General features: G+C 47.7%; 1 protein-coding gene across 3 annotated transcripts in view; it reads left to right on the top strand.

Annotated features, from left to right (window-relative positions):
* The window catches only part of LTF (lactotransferrin), a 47012-nt gene that overhangs the window by 20649 nt on the left and 7237 nt on the right, over positions 1-19126 (top strand). For 2 of the 3 annotated variants that reach the window (XM_059939429.1, XM_059939427.1), the window contains exons 2-13: positions 1352-1515; positions 2860-2968; positions 3264-3449; positions 3789-3936; positions 4880-4935; positions 8225-8403; positions 8859-9033; positions 9993-10147; positions 11265-11355; positions 13798-13845; positions 14798-14953; positions 16672-16813. In XM_059939429.1, coding sequence (XP_059795412.1) covers positions 1441-1515; positions 2860-2968; positions 3264-3449; positions 3789-3936; positions 4880-4935; positions 8225-8403; positions 8859-9033; positions 9993-10147; positions 11265-11355; positions 13798-13845; positions 14798-14953; positions 16672-16813 — 1520 coding nt within the window. In that variant the 5' untranslated portion in view covers positions 1352-1440. The remainder of the gene's footprint in view (positions 1-1351; positions 1516-2859; positions 2969-3263; positions 3450-3788; positions 3937-4879; positions 4936-8224; positions 8404-8858; positions 9034-9992; positions 10148-11264; positions 11356-13797; positions 13846-14797; positions 14954-16671; positions 16814-19126) is intronic. The other variant, XM_059939428.1, reaches the window with a different exon arrangement.

The following is a 19126-nucleotide window of genomic DNA, read 5'->3' as shown; positions in this document are numbered from 1 at the left end:
TGAAGGAGACAGAACACATGAAGGGCTGAGTAAAGACCTGCGTAGAATGTGCTTGCAACTGTCGTTGTGCACGTGGCCCATTGTTCCCACCTCTTGGAATGCCCCCCCGCCCCCCCATTATTGGCTGAGGTCATGGGGACATCACTCCTGGCTTCGTATTTGTTCTCTTCTAGAACATTCATCATACTTAGCGTCCTCTTTTTGGGCTTTTGCCTCTCCAGATGGGAGATGAGAGCTGGTGCTGTCTGCTTGCACGTTCCTCTGCATATCACTCAGTGCTGTGTATACAGAGGGCATCCAGGAAATGCTATTGGGTCACAAATGGCTGAATCTGATAAGGCTAATTCTCACTTCAGGACAGTTCCAGGAAGGTTTCCAAGGATAGATCACACCCCCAGAGATTTCCCTGGGCTGATGGCTGGTGGAGGAAGGGTGTGGCAGCCACACCCTTGGCGGGTGTCTCAATACCCTGGTGGGTCTGACTGCGCAGGGGACGGCTCATGAATAGGAGGTGGCAGAGGGCTGAATGGTCCACCCCAAAGCACATCCTAAAGGGGAGGTGGCTTTTGCAACCAAGAGTTTTTTGTTTTGTTTTTGTTTTTGGTAACAGCTTTACTGAGGTATATTTTACATATCATAAAATTCACCTATTTAACGTGTACAATTTAACGATTTTTAGTAATTTTACCAAGTGGTGCAACCATCACGGTAAATCAGTTTTAGAACATTTCCATCCCCCCATAAGAGTCCTCTCTCTGACACAGTGGTGAATGGTGATAACTCAGGCAAACTGACCCAAACTGACAACACCTACTGCAGCTACTGACAAGGGGTGCGGTGTATTTTCCTTTGTTCCTTTGGCACCCTCTGGGAGATGCCTGTAGCCACAACAATCTAGAGAGACCCAGATTCCAGGTGGGACGTTGCCACTGCTGAGCAGCTATCACTCAGTGTCCTCAAGAGTCAGATTCCACACCAGAAACACAGGAGTGATAATCCCTTCCCTGCCTGCCTCCCAGGTTCCAGGGGGAGAAAGCAGGTGGAAAAACTCCATAAACTGATAGAAGGCAGCATCATTGTTTTTTTTTCAGGGAGTAGGAAGTATGTCAGTCATAGGAGGGCAAAGAATCCAGAGAGACAATCCAGATTGTCTCCTCTAAGTTGTTGAGAATTACAGCCCTCTGGCCAGCATGGTATTGTCATTAGGCTAGCAAGACACCTCCATTTGAGGAGAGTGGCCTGACTTAGCCACAGAATGGAGAGGGAAGGGGAGGACAACTCCATGAGAGGGTGAGGCGGTCTCTTCCATGGGCAGTGGTGGAGCCCTCACTCCTCGGCCTCTTTCTCCCAGGACTGTGTCTGGCTGTCCCTAAGAAAAATGTTCGATGGTGCGCCATATCACAACCAGAGTGGTTAAAATGCTACCGATGGCAATGGAGGATGAAAAAACTGGGTACTCCCTCTGTCACCTGTGTGAGGAGGACCTCTCGCTTTGAATGTATCCAGGCCATTGCAGTAAGTCCATGCCATAGGTTGGGTGGGACCAGACTGAAAGGGACAGGATCCGAGTGCAATAGAATATGTGCTCTCCCTGCTCCCTCTGTTCTTCCTGGACACCTGTAAGCTGGGAGCCATCCTCTCTCATAGGACACAATGCTATTTTGAAAGCAGAAATGAACATTCTGAAGTGGAGAACCATGTGTAGGGAAACTGGGATGGCCACAGAAATTGTGAATAAGCAAAAAATTTGAAAGCACCAGAGGGAATATGCAACAGCTCTGACAAGTGACTGCTATTTACACTCTATAAAGAACTAAGTCAATTGGTAAGAAACGTAGGATCATATAAGAAAAACAATATGAGGAGATGGAGTTCATAATGAAAATGTTCCCCTTAATAATCAAGAGAAATACAAATCTAAGCAATTTGTTAGCACTTGCATTTCCTAAATAATAACCCTTAATAAAATGAAACCCTGTCCCACTGGTGATTCTATAGTGAAATTGATCTTCATAGTGAGTGGCATTCCAAATCAGAAAGGAATCAGCTGGAAAGCAGAATGGCAATGACAGCCAAGGCCTTGATGATAAAATGCCTATTGTCTGGGTGATCCCACCCTCAGATGCCTATCCGAAGGCAACAGGTCATCAGAAGGAAAAACAAGCTATGAGGACAAAGCTGTCCGTAAAAGTACAGTTTTAACAGCAAAGAGTTAGAAGGAACCCAGGTGGTGAACATTGGAGGGAATTTTTTAAATTTAGCGTAATAAATTATGGAACAGCCACATTTATAATAAAATATCATGAAGTCAATAAAATCAATAAAGGCACTACAGAGGTAAGAAAATGTAGTCAGTTTTAGACGAATAAAACAGTCTGCAAAATATTATCTATACCAGGTTGCAAATATGAGAAATAGGTAAGCATATGAGGAGTAACATGCCAAAGAGAATGAACGTGGTTTATTATTATAAGTTTAAGATATATTAAGAGTTAAAATTTCTATTCAATAAACAAGAACTTAAAAGAAGTAAATATAGAGCAAAAAACAGGGGAGAAAGCATCTAGAACAACTTTTAATATAAATGACCGCGAAGGTTGCGATCCGCGGAGAGATCTAAGCCACGTGAAAAAGCGGCCACCCGCCAGCCTCAGGAGTTAAAGCAGTTCCGCTGGGGCTCATTACCCAAAGAAGAGGGGCCTTGGGCTTGTGCCAGCTCTCATGGCACCTGCGAGGACGTGACTGAAAGCTGACCCTTTGGAAGAGCCTTCCAGCCATGGAGACTTCTGACCTTCTGAAGTTCACTTGCGTGGCTTAGGGTGGGTTTTCTCCTGAAGCCGGTCTGGCCTCTGCTTTCAGGCAAAAAAGGCAGATGCTGTGACCCTGGATGGTGGTTTGGTGTTTGAGGCAGGCCTGGAACCCTACAAACTGCGGCCGGTAGCGGCGGAGGTCTATGGGATGGAAAAGGGTGAGTTGTCCCTGGGGACCCAGAAGTGGGGTGGCCTGGGCCCTGGGCTCCGTGGAGTCAGAGCGGATGAGGCACAGAGGTGGTGTCTCGGGCAGCATCACACTTACAGGGAACGGAGTCCCTGGGCTCTTTGGGCCGGTCGCCGACCCACCGGGGAAACAGAGCAGGCTCTGGGCTGCGGTGACCAGATGAAACGGCAGCACACATTCCCCTTCCCACTGGGGGCTTGGTCAGGGTGGGCTGTTTCTCTCCCTCCGGTCCAGGCTAAGAGCTCTCGATTCTTTCTGCCCTTTAGCAGAGCCCCAAACCCAGTATTATGCCGTGGCTGTAGTGAAGAAGAGCAGCAACTTTCAGCTGAACCAGCTACAAGGCCGGAAGTCCTGCCACACGGGCCTTGGCAGGTCCGCCGGGTGGAACATCCCTATGGGGATACTTCGCCCGTTCTTGAACTGGACAGGGCCACCTGAGCCCCTCCAGAAAGGTAAGATGGCTGGGGGAGGGGGGTTGGGGGTGATCTCAGGCTGGGGTCTCTACTCCAGTGGCACATACACAAGCCCCTTCGGGATGGCCCAGGTGAACATGTGGGATGACTCCAAGGCAGCGGTGAAGTTAACTGATGTGAAACCTGCAGGGGCAGGTCTACCCGCATCAGCAGTCCTGGGAGGTGGCAGGTGAATCTGTTCTCAGCCAAAGTACATCTCTCTGAGCTCCTAGCTTTGCAAAGGCTGCCAGGCAGGGGTGGAGGGAGCGCGCACTGGGGGGTGCCACTGGCTGTGGCCCGGTGGGCTCACACTCTGGTTCATTTCTCTCTGTTCCACAGCTGTGGCCAAATTCTTCTCTGCCAGCTGTGTTCCCTGCGTGGATGGAAAAGAGTACCCCAACCTCTGTCAACTGTGCACAGGGACAGGGGGAAATAAATGTGCCTGCTCCTCCCAGGAACCGTATTTTGGCTATTCTGGTGCCTTCAAGTGAGTGAGACTGTCCTCTTCTCCCCAGTGGCCCACATGTCCTCCGGCTAGGAAGCGCTTTCTCTGATCCCAAACAGAGCTCAGTCAGCTAGTGGGGACCATCGAGGAGGTCCAGTCCTACTGCTGTGCAGACAGAGAAACTGAGTTCGAAGAGGGTGCCCAGTGCACCTTCCCAGTGCACTTTCCCCTCTAGCCCCCCAGGCCCGACATGTGCCCTCTTACCTCTGCACCAGCCCCATGAACAGCCACCTGGCCAGCGGCCCCTTCTGTCTCCCCAGAGAGCCCTGAATCGGGCTTTGTCCCTCTGTTGTCCTGGGCTCCTCCTGCTGACTCTGTCCCCTCCATAACCACAGAGGGACTGAAGGAGTCTTGTCATGAGAAGACCAGTCCCAGGCTCCTGGCCAGGCAGGACAGCCTGCCCTGTCCCGGAGCCAGGAGGCGGTGGGCTCTGCCTGACTGACCGGCCTCATCCCCTCTCTGCAAACCCCCCACCCAACTGACGCTGCTCCTGTTCCCCCATCTGCCTCTCGGACTCAGGCGTTTTGCGCAGGGAGGGCTCCTTGCTTCTCCGCTGGCCAGGGCACATCTGCCACTTAGTCCTGGGAGAAAAAAGCTACATGGCCAAGGACACACTACTTTTACCCCCTGGTGTAGAGGCTCGAAACTCTTTTACATAGAAGGACAAAGTTTTGCCCTCTCAGCCCTTAAAGCAGAAAGCAGGGGTCTCCGGCCAGCACCTGAGCCCTTCTTCCTCAGAATTCACCTGGAGGTGACCCCTGAAGCCTTCCCAGTGGGGATGCCCCAAAGCCTGAAGGCCCTGCCCTCCACAGATCAGGAGCCCACAGAAGACAAGCCCCAGGACCCTGTTCCACAGGGAGGCATAAGGAAGAAGTCGGGGAGGGCCGCTCTGTGCTGACCCTTCTGGGGCTTTCTCATCCCCCAGGTGTCTGCAAGATGGGGCTGGAGATGTGGCTTTCGTCAAAGACAGTACAGTGTTTGGTAAGAGGAGGAAGAGCCACGGGTACTGCCTCCTTTCCTTTTCTTTCCTTATTTTATTTCATTTCATTTTATTGTAATTCCAAGTAGTGAGCTAATTTGACTCCTCACTTCCTGGCACACGATCATCAAGGTTCCCTACAGAGCATAGCTCTTATTTTATGTTATTTTATATTTTAAACGATCAGTTTTCTTCAAATCTCCCATGCCCGCTGTCTTTCTCTTCCGCCTCAAAGACGCCCATGCCAACGTATTTGACACGTGTCCTCCGAGATATATGTGGTCTTGCAAAATGTGTAGTGCTGGTTTGTGTTTCTGGATTCTAAGCTCACAGAAGCTTTACTGATCATTATCGATCATGATGTGATCAAGGTTTTCCACTCAGCATTTTGTTTTGGAGATTTATCCGTGTCGTTGTACTTGTCTGGTTCAGTGGTTCTAATAGATGAGAAATGCTCCATGGAAAGCACCCATCACTTTTTTTTTTTTTTGGCTGCACTGGGTCTTCGTCGATGCGTGCGGGCGTTCTCTAGTTGCAGCAAGCGGGAGCTACTCTTCGTTGCGGTGCCCGGGCTTCTCATCGTGTTGGCTTCTCTTGTTGTGGAGCACGGGCTCTACGCGTGTGGGCTTCAGTAGTTGCAGTGTGCGGGCTGAGTAGTTGTGGCTCGCGGGCTCTAGAGCGCAGGCTCAGTAGTTGTTGCAACTAAGCGCACGGGCTTAGTTGCTCCGCGGCATATGGGATCTTCCCGGACCAAGGATCAAACCCGTGTCCCCTGCACTGGCAAGCGGGTTCTTACCCACTGCGCCACCAGGGAAGTCCACACACATCACATTTTATTATCTATGGTTGTAAAGCAATAGATATGTCATTGTTGGTTTATTTTGCATTTCTCTGACGTCTAGTGAGTTTGATCATCTCAATATATTTGCTAGTAGTTTGGGCTTCCCTTTCTTCTTTTATGATCTTTGACTATTTTCCTCTTGATTTTCATGTCTGTTTCTTCATAATTTTGATTCAAGGCTAGGCATTCCTTCTCTCTAGATATCCAGCCATTGTTGGTTCTAGACTTTAGGAAAATCTTTTCTCAGTCAAAAAATCTGTCAGTAGCACCTTTGTTGAACAGAAGCCCTTGATACTGATAAGGTCAAATTGGTTACTTTTGCCCTGCTGGTTTGTGTTTTGGGGACTTTTAAAGATGCCCTCTTCCCTCCAAATCATAAAGATGTTCTACAATAAGATTTATAGACTCCCCTCCCTAACACACACTTGTTTGTTCATACGTACTCTACCTAGGAAATCAGGTATGGATTTAGCTTCAGCATTTTTCCCCTTTAGAGTGAGACCATTTTCCTTACAGTAACGGCTGTAAAAAGTTCCACCCTTTTCCTGCTGATATGTGGAGCCTCCTATACATCAAGCTTGTTTATAATCATGGATCAGTTTCTGAGCTATTTTGTTTCATTTGTCTATTTGTATTTTTCTGCTTTTATTACTCTGGCTTGTAGTGGTTCTTAATAGCTTGTGGGGGTCTGGGGAGAGAGTGTGCACGCAAGCGCCTTCCCCCAACACTTTGCTATTTATTTTCTAACTAAAATTTTAGAATTATTTTGTTGAATTTCTAAAAACATCATACTTTAAGTAGAATTGTATTGAATTTAAATTGATTCATGAAAAATTGACATATTTATGTCAAACTGTCCAATCCCTGATCATGATAAATCTCTCCCTTTTGATCACACCTCTTTTTATGTCCCTTAATAGAACTTATAGAACTTAACATTTTTCTCTTGGTCTCCTGCATTGTTTGTTTTTGTTTCTGTTTTATTTTGGCTGCGCAGCATGACTTGCGGGATCTCAGTTCTCCAACCAGGGACTGAACCCAGGCCACCGCAGTGAAAGCACCGAATCCTAACCCCTAGGCCCACAGGGAACTCCTTCCTGCATTGTTTAATGAGGCTAATTACCAGCTATTTAATGGTTTTAGTTGCTATTATAGTATCATATTCTGTATTAGTTTCTGTCTTATTATTGCTAACGAGAGTAACACTTGATTTTTGTAGTGTTGCCTTGCTGGACTCTCTTGTTAGTTTTATTAGTTTTTTCTTGGTTCCACTGGCTTTTCTATGTAGGTGAGTACCTCATCTTTAAAAAATTAGAGTTTGTCTTTTTCCCAGTGTTTATATCTCTTATTTCTTTCGTAAATTGTGAAATCCAGGTCGTCTGATATTGTGTTGGCAACGTGACAGCTGACATCTTTGCCTTGTTCCTGATTTTGAAGTGACTGTTTAAATTTTCTTCTTTTAGTATGATTTTGCTGTAGATATTTTGATAAGTGGCATTTATCAAGTTTAATACCTTTGCCAAGTTCTCTATGTTACTAGTTTTCCAAAACTAAAAAAAAAAAAAAAAAGCACATATAGATGTTGAACATATAAATGCTTTTTCTGCACCTATTAGGATTAAGATGGTCTCACGATTTTCCTTTAACCCATTCTTGTCATGAATTACTTTAGCTTCTTTGACATTCAGCCATTCTTTTGTGAATGGAATAAACTGATAAACCTTAATCCTGATCTATTAGTTTTAAAATACTCTGTTATATTGAGTTAGCTAATTATTTTAGATTTTTGTGTTTATGTTCATAAGTAAAATAGGTCTGTAATTATTCCCTCCTGCACTTCTTTCTCTGATTTTGAGATCAAGATTATACTAAGCTCATAAAACAACTTGGGTCAGTTTCTGTCACTTTATGTATTTTGAAGCAATTTACGTGTGATACAGATTAACAGTTCCAAATTGGGATGAACTCACTCATAAAAATAATATTTTCTCTTCTTTTGATACACCCAAGTGTTGAGAAGTGGCTCAACTGTATTTCTTGCTTTAAAATTTTTCTTGTTTTTATTCTTGCTAGAGATGTGGGTAAGGCAGCAGCCTCTGGCTGGCCCCCTGGGCTTGTCTCCATCATGTGACCCTTTTCTAGGTGGAGTTGCCGTGGAAACAGATGGGTCTGGTTCAGCCTCCTTGGCTTGCCAGGCAGGAGTTGCAGCAACCCCAGGGCCTGTATGATCCAATCAGAGGAACATGGGCTTACCCCTAATGCTTTTTGGGCACTGTCTTTACCTTTCTGGATATTCTGGAGCAATCCACTGCCTTTCTGATGCCCAGTTTTGTCAACTGTGTAAAATGTCTCCTCCAGCTGAAATTCTATGGGGGAAGGGGGACTACAGCTCATGGCTACTGCCTGGGGTTGCCTCATCTGGGCTCCCCTCCACCTCCCTCTTTCCCTAGAGAACCTGCCAGAGAAGGCTGACAGGGACCAGTATGAGCTGCTCTGCCCAAACAATACTCGGAAGCCAGTGGATGCATTCAAGGAGTGCCACCTAGCCCAGATCCCTTCTCATGCTGTTGTGGCTCGAAGTGTGGATGGCAAGGAGGACTTGATCTGGAAGCTTCTCCGCAAGGCACAGGTATCCCCACCCAGAGTACCCCCAACCTGCTTGGATTTGGTGGTGGGGAGGTTTCCTTCCTTCCTTCCCTAACTTCCCGCCACTCTAGAAGCCCTCTGTAGCCTCACTGCACAGATGCAGTGGCTTGCCTGTCTCTAGGCCATACTCCACGCAGCAGGAACAATGAAGCCCCTTCTAGCATTACGGACTGGCGCTGTCTCATGGGCTGGAGTAGAAGCAGGGGGAGGACAATGCAATATTCTCAGGACTCTAAGGTGCTTGGAACCCAGCAGCTTTTTAAAGATGAAGCCATAACTGAGCTATGTCACAGGGATGGCTTGAGTCCCTCTATGGGAGGAAGTCAACCAAGGTTCCTCCTCTCAGAATCATCCCTAAGTTCCAGATATTCTTTTTCAACATCATGTTTTTGTTTCCTATTTACCACTGACATCATAATTCTCTTTTCCCTTAATTAGGAGAAGTTTGGAAAAAGCAGTGTACAGGGGTTCCAGCTCTTTGGCTCTCCTCGTGGGCAGAAGGACCTGCTGTTCAAAGACTCTGCCCTTGGGTTTTTGAGGATCCCCTCAAAGATAGATTCTGGACTGTACCTGGGCTTCCGCTACCTCACCGCATTGCAGGGCCTGAGGGAAAGTGAGTGAGGACCAGGCAGGCCCCAAGGGCAGGCTGGTGTGGGTGGTGAGCCATGGGTGAGGCCTTCGGGGAGCACCTCACCCCCACCCCATGGGCAGCTTGGCCCTGCTCTGTAGTGGTCACTTGGCCATCTCCCAGCCACTGGAGGTCTTCACCATGGTAGGTTTGATGTGAGTGTGACCACCTTCTGTGGACCAAGTCAGGTGAAAAGTGTCTCCAAAGGAATGTGCCGCCTCCTGATAATACTGCCACAGGCCTCTGTGTGCGTCAGGCTCCTCAGCCCTGACGGAACAGTCAGTTTGCCTCCCAGGAAGTGAGAAGTATGAACATGAACCAAGAGAGCCAGGGCCCCTCCTGGGATAAATCCAGAGGCCTGGTGGGACACGGCCCAGTGCCTGGGCCCTGAACTTGGCTGGGATACCACATTGGGCCAGCTCAGCCATGGCTCCTTCTCCACTGGAGGCTTCAGATGGAGTCTGGGTGAACTGGGAAGCTGCGCTGTTGTCAGCGGTGGCGACTGCCTGCCTTAGGGGAAGTCAGGACAGGGCTCAAGGTCCCCTAGGCCACCTCTTGGGGCTGCCACTGTTTCTGTGTCCTGGAGCTTTTATCCCGTAGGACAGAGATATTAGGCAATATCTCGGTATCTCTCTCATTACACTAAAGCTTGAAGGGTGGATTAGAAGCTGGGGAAGCCTCCAGAGGAACAGAAATGAGACACAAGGAGGGCTATGCCTGAAGAAGGGTTTGGGGAGCTGAGAGTGGAGGGGGCAGAGGAGCACGTGGATGGGAAGAGGCGCAGGTGTCTGATTCCACTCTTCTCTGGAGGAAGTAGCTCCCGCCCAGGGAGCGTCGGGGCAGGAAGGGCGCTCTGAGTGGAGCACGCGCTCCAGGGAGGTCAGCGGGCCTGGGTGTCCCTCGCTGGGCTCAGGGCCCCTGCCGACCGCCATGTCCCCGGGCAGCTGCAGCGGAGGTGGAGGCGCGGCGCGCGCGGGTCGTGTGGTGCGCGGTGGGACCTGAGGAGCAGCGCAAGTGCCAGCAGTGGAGCCTCCAGAGCAGCCAGAGCGTGGCCTGCGCCACGGCCTCCACCACTGACGACTGCATCGCCCTGGTGCTGGTAGGTGGCCAGCGGCGGGCCTGCGGGCGGTGCGGGCGGGGCAGCGCTCCGAGGAGACTAGGTCACAGGCGTCTGGTCTGAAGCGAGGCGGACCTTAGAGGCGCTACGGCCCCGGGGGCGGGGTCTGCTCGCGCCTGCGCAGTGTGGGAACAGGCACAGCTTTCTGTCTGCAATCTGTTTACTGTGGGCTTTCCGCTCTCCTGATTTTAAGAACAAGTTGCGATGAATGCAGGTAATTTGGAAAATATAGAAAGATGTGATGTAAAAACAAACAAAACACTGGGACGTCACACAGAGGTACCACAGTTAGAGTTTTGCTAACTTCCCACTCCAGGATTTCTCGGTTCATCTCAGTTTAGGCTCGGAACAGTACTGGGTCGTTCCAGTTATGTAGTTTGAGTCCTTTTCACTTAACAGTGTATCATGGCCATTTCCCCACGTGACACATTCTCTGAAAACACTTTAAAAAGTGATTTCAGGATATCTTTTATATGGTGTGGCACAGTTTAGTCATGACCCTATTCTTCTTTGTCTCCGTATTTTGTTGTTATCAATAACCCTGTGCTGTGCAGCCTTGAATAGAAATCTTTATCCACATCTCCTATTAGCTTTAATAATGTTGTAAAAAAATTATTACTTAGTCAAAGAGGGAGTTTTACAATCTTGATGAATCCATGTTCCAGTTCTGGAGCGTGGGCTCGTTCATTCTGATGGTGAGCGAATTTAATTGTTTCTGCTCACTTGCTGAATAGCTTCTGTGTAGCACTTTGAGTGTAGTGCTAATGAGCAGAGACTAGACAAGACCAGCTGTTCCCCTCTGTCTCCTCAGTGAGGGAGGCTGGTCCAGGAGGGCATCCAACAGTGCTCCAAGTGCAGAAAGGGATTTCGTTCAGAGGACCGGGCTACCTGTGCCGGGTCTTTCCAATGGAAGCGACAGCATGAAAGGCATGTAGGGCTGGTAGAGAATTAATAGTGCACAGGGCGTTTCCATGGGGTGCTCAGTTCAACCCTTGCTGCTTTACTGGGGCACCTGACAGCTATTCTCTCAGAGCTGTAAAGACAGGCGGGACAGGAAACAGCCTCACTGTGGTGCTGGAGATATGCTTTGTCTTGGCAGAAAGGAGAAGCTGATGCCCTGAGCTTAGATGGAGGATATGTCTACACTGCGGGCAAGTGTGGTTTGGTGCCTGTCCTGGCAGAGAACCAAAGTAAGTGGAGAAGAGTCCTCTCTTTTTTATTCCCTCAGGGCTTCGGGAGTGGGGTAGAGAGGAGTAACCCCACTCGGTGGGTCCAAGTGGAGACATTAAAATGGACAGATACGTTCAAACAGGAGAATCAGGGGAAAGAATAGATGAAAGGGGCTGTGTTACCCACACAGCCTATTGTAGTGAGAACTGACAAAGCCCAGGTTGCTTTCCTCTTTTTAATTTTTAAAAAGATTTTAGTAAAGTATAATATATATGCAGAAAAGTGCACACAAGTGTACAACTCAAGGACATTTCACGAAGTGGTACATCCCCAAGCGCTAGTGCCCAGAGCAAGACACAGCAGGTTCCACAAGTCCCCTTGTGTCCTCCTGTCACCAGCCCCCTTACTCCAGCAAGGGTAATGACTCCTGACTTCAAATGGCACAGATCAGTTCTGCCCATTTTTTTTTTTTAAATTTATTTATTTATTATTTATTTTTGGCTGTGTTGGGTCTTCGTTTCTTTGCGAGGCCTTTCTCTAGTTGCGGCAAGCGGGGGCCACTCTTCATCGCGATGCGCGGGCCTCTCACTATTGCGGCCTCTTTTGTTGCGGAGCACAGGCTCCAGACGTGCAGGCTCAGTAGCTGTGGCTCATGGGCCTAGTTGCTCTGCGGCATGTGGGATCTTCCCAGACCAGGGCTCGAACCTGTGTCCCCTGCATTGGCAGGCAGATTCTCAACCACTGTGCCACCAGGAAGCCAGTTCTGCCAGTTTTTGAACTCTATGTAAAAGGAGTTGCACAGCATGTGCTTTTAAAAATGTCTTTTGCTCAGCATTATACCTCGTTTTGTAGTATTCTATTGTGTGACTCCACTGCAGTTATTTATTCTACTGTGGATGAGCATTTGGGTAATTTCCAGTTGGCTGCTGTGGATAGCGTTGCTATGAACATCTGTGTCCGTGTCGTTTGGTGAGCACATATATGCATTTCTGCTGCATGGAACTGCTGGGACATTCTCTTTGGACTTGATTCTGCAAAGACAAATGCCTTCTGATTTCACTCCTATGTGGAATATTAAAAAAAATAAGTGAACAAACCAAACCAAATCAAACAAAAACAAACACACAGATTCAGGGAACAGAGTAGTGGATACCAGAGGGAAAAGGGGAGTGGGGGGAGAGGGAAAGGGGTAAAGGGCGTCAGCTGTAGGTGATGTATGGAAACGAAACTTTTGGTAGGTATATAGAAGTCAAAATATAATGCTGTACGCATGAAACTTACATAATATTATAAACCAATTAAAAATACTTTTCCAATAAAACATCACCTACAGATTCACATTATCCATCACATGAAACGGGAGTGATGTGACTTTTTCCCAAGGAGAAGCCAGTTACTGAGTCTGAAAGCATGGATCTCCCCATGCTGAAGGGACATAAGAAATGCTACTTTATCCTTAGCCTCTCCAGAGGGAACTAGAGGAGGTCAGGCAGGTGAGACAAGGTGCCCCTCACCTCCAATGGGCGAGGATTAGGTAGGAGTACTTCGGTTACAAATGACACAATCCCATTGCCATGTGGCTTAAACAAAAAAGATAGTTGATTGGTTTATGTGGTGATTGAACTGTCCAGATGTTAGTTTCAGCAGTTCCACCCCTGGGTACATCCCCAGACGTGTATGAAGATGTCAGTGACAACATTGGAAGCAGTGAACTTAAGAGCCCTAACTCAGCTCAGTGAGTTACAGACAGTAAGGCAGTTTGAACTTAAAAACACAGTATTGGGACAAATACCATATGATATCACTTATATGTGGAATCTAAAATATGGCACAAATAAACCTATCTACAAAACAGACTCACAGACATAGAGATCAAACGTGTGGTTGCCAAGGGGGAGAGAGAGACAGAGAGGGATGGACTGGGAGTTAGGGGTTGGTAGATGCAAACTATTACATTTAGAATGGATAAACAACAAGGCCCTGCTGTATAGCACAGTGAACTATATCCAGTCTCCTGGGATAAACCATAATGGAAAAGAATATAAAAAAAAAAATGCAGGTATGTGTATAACTGAGTCACTTCGCTGTACAGCAGAGACTGGCACAACATTGTAAATCATCTATACTTCAATTAGGGAATTCCCTGGCGGTCCAGTGGGGTTAGGACTCGGTGCTTTCACTGTTGGGGCCCAGGTTCGATCCCTGGTCGGGGAACTAAGATCCTGCAAGCCATATGGCACAGCCAAAAAAAAAAAGAGCTTAAAAACACAGTATTGGGTTGAAAATAAAAAAAGGAGGAAACTTAGTGAAGTCTATAATACAATGCCATTTATTTATATTAAAAACACATATACACAAAACCATGCCAGTATATGTTCTTTGATATGTGTGTATCTTTGAAAAATATATGAACACAATAAAACATGTGTTTAACGACATTTTGCTTGTCTTTATTCTTTCAGAATCCTCCAAAAGCAACGGCCCAGATTGTGTGCACAGACCAACGGAAGGTGAGTTGGAATCGATCACTTTCAGAGTCAAGGGTAAGTTTTTGTATCTGGAGGAGGAGGTGGTGGGAGCTTAAAAAAACCTCACAGAGATGCAGCCATAGAAGCTGTAAGTTCTTTTGCAGATGCAAATCATTCAGAGATGAGTAACTATAATTATGTTTCTATGGACCTTCATACATGGCAGAGAAATATCAGAGTTCCTCATTTTGTCCTGACCACGGAGAAGGTGGGGTGTTACACCCCCATCTCATATGGATACGGAAACAGTGTCCCGGATCTCACTCACAGCCATTGAGAATACTGTGGCAGATCCTGGCCTGGAACCAGGTCCCTTGTGCTAAATCCCTTGCCCTATGCACCAGCCCACCTGCCTGCCAGAGCTGGTGCTTCCTCAGCTTCGGTAGAGCTCTGCACTCGCCGGCAGCGGAGTCTGCCAGGTGCATGCTCTCAGGAGGAGGACTGCACCCCATTGACCCTCTCTCAGCACAGGGAGGTCCTTGGGGACACACCCCCTGCATCCACACAGCACTTATTCCGGCGGCCATCACTGCTCTGGCCTGATGCAGTTGGTATATTGCATGTTGCAGTTGGCGATTTATGCACACTTGGGGTCATGCTTCCTGGTCAGTGTTTGTGGCTTTAGTAGCCCACATCTAAAATAGAATGAATTGCCAGTTTATAACTCAGGGACAGTATATGGCTGGTCAAGGACAGTCCCCAGCTATCACTTCAAGGATCAGCTTACTATTTCATGTCATAACCCAGATCAATCTCATCTTAACATAGAGCAGCAGCTTAAAGTTTGTTGGTCTATCAGACAGTGGCCAGTCATCTGGGGGAATCATTGCCTGGTGATGTTTCTTGACCCTTGTTGGCTTGGGCTGCACACAGCTGCAGTAGAGTCCATGGACCAGGCCCTGGGAAGCTAAGACTTGCTCTTCTCTTGTCCAAGGGTATCTTGCCGTGGCAGTTGTCAAGAAGGCAAATGATGAGCTCACGTGGAATTCTCTGAGAGGCAAGAAGTCCTGCCACACCGCCGTGGACAGGACTGCAGGCTGGAACATCCCCATGGGCCTGATCGCCAACCAGACAGGCTCCTGCAAATTTGGTAGGAGTCCTGAGGGAGTCGTGGGTCGGCCATCCTGAGGGGCAGGCTGGGGTCCTCTGTAGAACTCAGGGAGGGGAGGGGTGGGGACTTGCAGGCTGACCGTGGCTTACAGGCCTTTTCTGGTGTAAGCAAGATCTCCCTGCGGCTGCCTTCTGCAGCTTCTCCACACAGCACTTCCCACACCCCATCCGCCCCACACGAAGGTGCAAAACTGGAGGATCAGTCTGTTTCTCTGCACCCTAAGAATGGATGCAGGTCCTGAGAAGTGCAAAAGTCATTTTTTGCTTCCTGGAGCTCCGGATCTAAATTCCTCCCAGGCACTGGCTTCTCAATTTGGGAAAAGCCATCTGCCTTCCTCATGAAAGGTGACTTCTGTTACTAAACAGAACTGACTTCTTACTCCACGCTGTAGAGGAAACTGAGTAAGATCTCCAGGCTTTGGCTCAGTCTCCCCTCCCGCCGTGCTCACACCCCACACGTGAGCCACGCCCTACCTGCCGTGGGCCTGGTGGCGTGGAGCTGTGTGCCGTGTTCTTGTCGTGGCCCACCTCCCGGGCAGGCGTCTGCTCGAGTGGGGCCCTGCTGCATTTTGAATGGGTCTGCGATCCTGGCTTGGCGGGCTCTAGTGTGACTCTGTTCCTCACTAGCAGTGCACACTGGTGTCGCTCTCTGTGACCCCACAGCAGCCTCCAGGTTGTGGGCAAGCTGCCAGGACCACAGTGGGACACTCCCAGCCCTAACCAGAGCTTGGCACGTGGCGTGGTTCTTCCAGTGGCAGGGGCTGCACGAGTCTGATAATGGGTGCTACTTGCTCTTCAGGGCAGGGCTTTCTTGTCACCTTTATTTCCTCTCTCTTTAATCCGTATTAATCCATGTTAACTCCTTAATGTGGGTTAAATCACGTGGTGGGTTGGTTCATATTAGGTTCAGCTGCAAGGACAGAAAACCTCCAGTAGAAGTGAATAGACGTTTATTTCTCTCCCACGTGAGTGAAGTCCAGAGGTGGATTGTCCAGAGCTGGCAGGACGACCACATGGTGTCAGGGGCCCAGGTTTCAAACATCTGGCTATTCTGAAACATATGCGGCTTCCGTGCTCAAGGTCGCTCATGGCCCATGTCACATCTGGGGGTCCAGTTCCCACTTCTGCATTCCATGTGCAGAATGAAGGAAGGGAAGGAGAAGGGGCAAAACACATGTGCCAACTGTCTTTTAAGGATGTCAAGACACTGGCACCCAACACTCCTGCTCATATTTCACTGGCGATACTTAGCCATGTGGCTTACTAGCCACAGAGTAAGGCTTGTCTCTGTTCTAAGGGACCAGGTGCCCAGGTAAAAAGCAGGGTTCCTATTATTGAGGAAAAGGGGAAATCAGATCCTGGAGTGGACATTTTGCAGCTTCTGCTGAGATGGCCATCAGATTCATCAAGTTGAGTCCCCAGCTCGAGGCTGTGATGATGGGACCCTTTGTACAATTACACACTCTCTTCCCCAGCCCCAATCAGGTTTCCTGTCTCAAGTACCTACAGTCTCAAGTTTTTCTGAACCTTGATGGCGCCCGGGTTGGTGGTAACCTGTTACTGTGTGTTATAATGACTGTGTTCTATCTGCCTTGGTCAATATGATGAATGGAAACCAAGCCACATCACCTGTTAGGTAAAGACCGCTTATCTTGACTCAGGTAGGAAGAGCTGACTCCCCGTGCTTCTTCTCTGCAGATGAATTCTTTGATAAAAGCTGTGCCCCTGGGGCTGACCCGAGATCCAGTCTCTGTGCACTGTGTGTTGGCGATGACCAGAACGTGGACAAGTGTGTGCCCAACAGTAAAGAGAGGTACTATGGCTACACCGGGGCTTTCAGGTGAGTGCTGTGGGCAGGCTTCACCAGGGCAGGGCCTTGTTCCTCATCCTCCAGCATCTTGGCACTGCATTTCTAAGGGGCCCAACGTGGCCCATCACAGCAGAGCCAAGAGGCAGCCTGGGGATCAGCTGATGGGCGGGCTGGGGAGGGCTCCTCCCATCGCGCCCACCACCCCAAGAGTGGGGACTGGCCCGGGGGCTGTCTGACCTCAGCTCTGCTGGTCTCCCCCTTGTGGCCTGGAGCCAAGGTCAACCTCAGTGGGCCTCAGTGTCCTCATCCTCAGCATCAGGTGGGGAGAGGTTGTGGTATCAGTCCTTTCTGCAATTCAGTTTTATGGGGAAGAATTCTCTTTCTCACAGGCACTACCCTCTACCCCAACCTAGGTCATTGTTATGTTTCACGTTTTACTTTTCTCTTTGATTTTGGCCTTAGAAATGGCAAAATAGCACAGTGTTATTCTCCACTAGTGAAAAATAAACCAAAAAATGAGTTTTCAGAATTCACCAATTATAAACACTTAGTAAATCACAGTATCTTTCCACAGTCTTCATTTTATAATCCAGATGTTACTTCTCAGTGGTACAATTAGGGGTTTGAAGGGCAGAGTTCTCCCCTATCCGTTTTTCTGTATTCTCCAAGAATATATTTCACCACCAGGTGGCGTCATGTATCTGAGAATGACTGCCCAAACTGGTCTTTGAATTTTTTTAATGTAAATTCAGTAGCCTTCTCTCCAGTGATGGGATGATATAAAAGTAGCTTTTGCTATACTCTGAGTGACTTATAAAAAAAAATTTCATGAATGTACAAAAATATCTTTAAGGAGCTAAAGTTTTGCAAATGGAAGAGTTGTGATTCTACTCAGAAATATTGAATAGACAACATGTCTGATAAAAAACCATGTGGTTTTCTTTTTCAAACCTATGGTAAGGTATTATTTCACTGGAAACACCTACACTTTAGTATTCCTATTTATACCAGAAGGAAATGCTTTGTCTTTTGCTCAAATCGAAAGCTGGAACCAGAATCATATTTATCTCTGTGTTTCTAACTAACATCCTTATATATTGCTGGTTCTTGATTTTTAAATGTCAGCTATTTTCTGCTGACTTTCCATTATGAAAGAAGAAGTTCTAGCCTCTCGTACTGCTCCTGTGCTTCTTCCACCCATAACCACAAACTTCACCTCCTTTTAGTATCCAACAAGAGTATGACATATTTAGTGCTTACTTCATTATGAATATGTAAATATTAGTCTCGTATTAAATATGTGACATAATAAGATTATATTTCCCTTATTGAACAGAGTTTTTCTTTACTCTGGAGTTGATCGGTGTCTTTTTAAAATTTGCTTAATTTTCTGTACTTCTTTTAAAAAATCACTCATTCATCCCCAAACCTTCTACTAGTAGCATAAATCTAGCAATCCATGCACAAACAGACTGGATGCTGTCCCAGGTTCATCATTTACCTGGGAATGTTGCACCTGAAGATCTCCACCCTCCTCCCCAGTCTGGATTGGGCCTCTCGAGGCCCCCTACATATCTGTGGTCTGGGGATTCCCCTTAAGCATCATTCTGGGATTTTTCATTGTTTTACTTCCTCTTAAATGACCTGTTTCCTGGATCCCACATCTTTAGTTTTCTTAGTTTTGTTGCAGCAGAACACATGTTCTTGAGAAAGGGTGAATAGGAGTTCTGTTTTTTGAGTATTTACATGTCTAAAAACATCTTTAGTCTACCCTTGAAGTGATTTATAGTTTGGCTGGATAACTAAGTGCAGGCTGGAAAACAATTTCCCTAGGAATTTTGACAGGATTTGCATATCTGGGAACTGGGAGCATTAACTGTTTTGACCAACTGTCCCACAAAAAACAAGCAAAAATGTTGGGTTAAGTACACACACACACACACACGTGTGCGCACACACACCCGTGTTCTTTTTTTTAAAATTATTTATTTATTTATTTATGGCTGTGTTGGGTCTTCGTTTCTGTGCGAGGGCTTTCTCTAGTTGCGGCAAGTGGGGGCCACTCTTCATCGCAGTGCGCGGGCCTCTCGTTATCGCAGCCTCTCTTGTTGCGGAGCACAGGCTCCAGATGCGCAGGCTCAGTAATTGTGGCTCACGGGCCTAGTTGCTCCGCGGCATGTGGGATCTTCCCAGACCAGGGCTCGAACCCGTGTCCCCTGCATTGGCAGGCAGATTCTCAACCACTGCGCCACCAGGGAAGCCCCCACACCCATGTTCTTAAGAGCATTGAATAACTGACAAAGTGACAAGGGATTATTAGACGAAAATCTAAGGGGAATAGGA

The sequence above is a fragment of the Balaenoptera ricei genome, chromosome 11 (genome assembly GCF_028023285.1).
Source record: "Balaenoptera ricei isolate mBalRic1 chromosome 11, mBalRic1.hap2, whole genome shotgun sequence".
In the NCBI taxonomy this organism is placed as follows: domain Eukaryota; kingdom Metazoa; phylum Chordata; class Mammalia; order Artiodactyla; family Balaenopteridae; genus Balaenoptera; species Balaenoptera ricei.
This window is presented reverse-complemented; position numbering and strand designations above follow the sequence as displayed.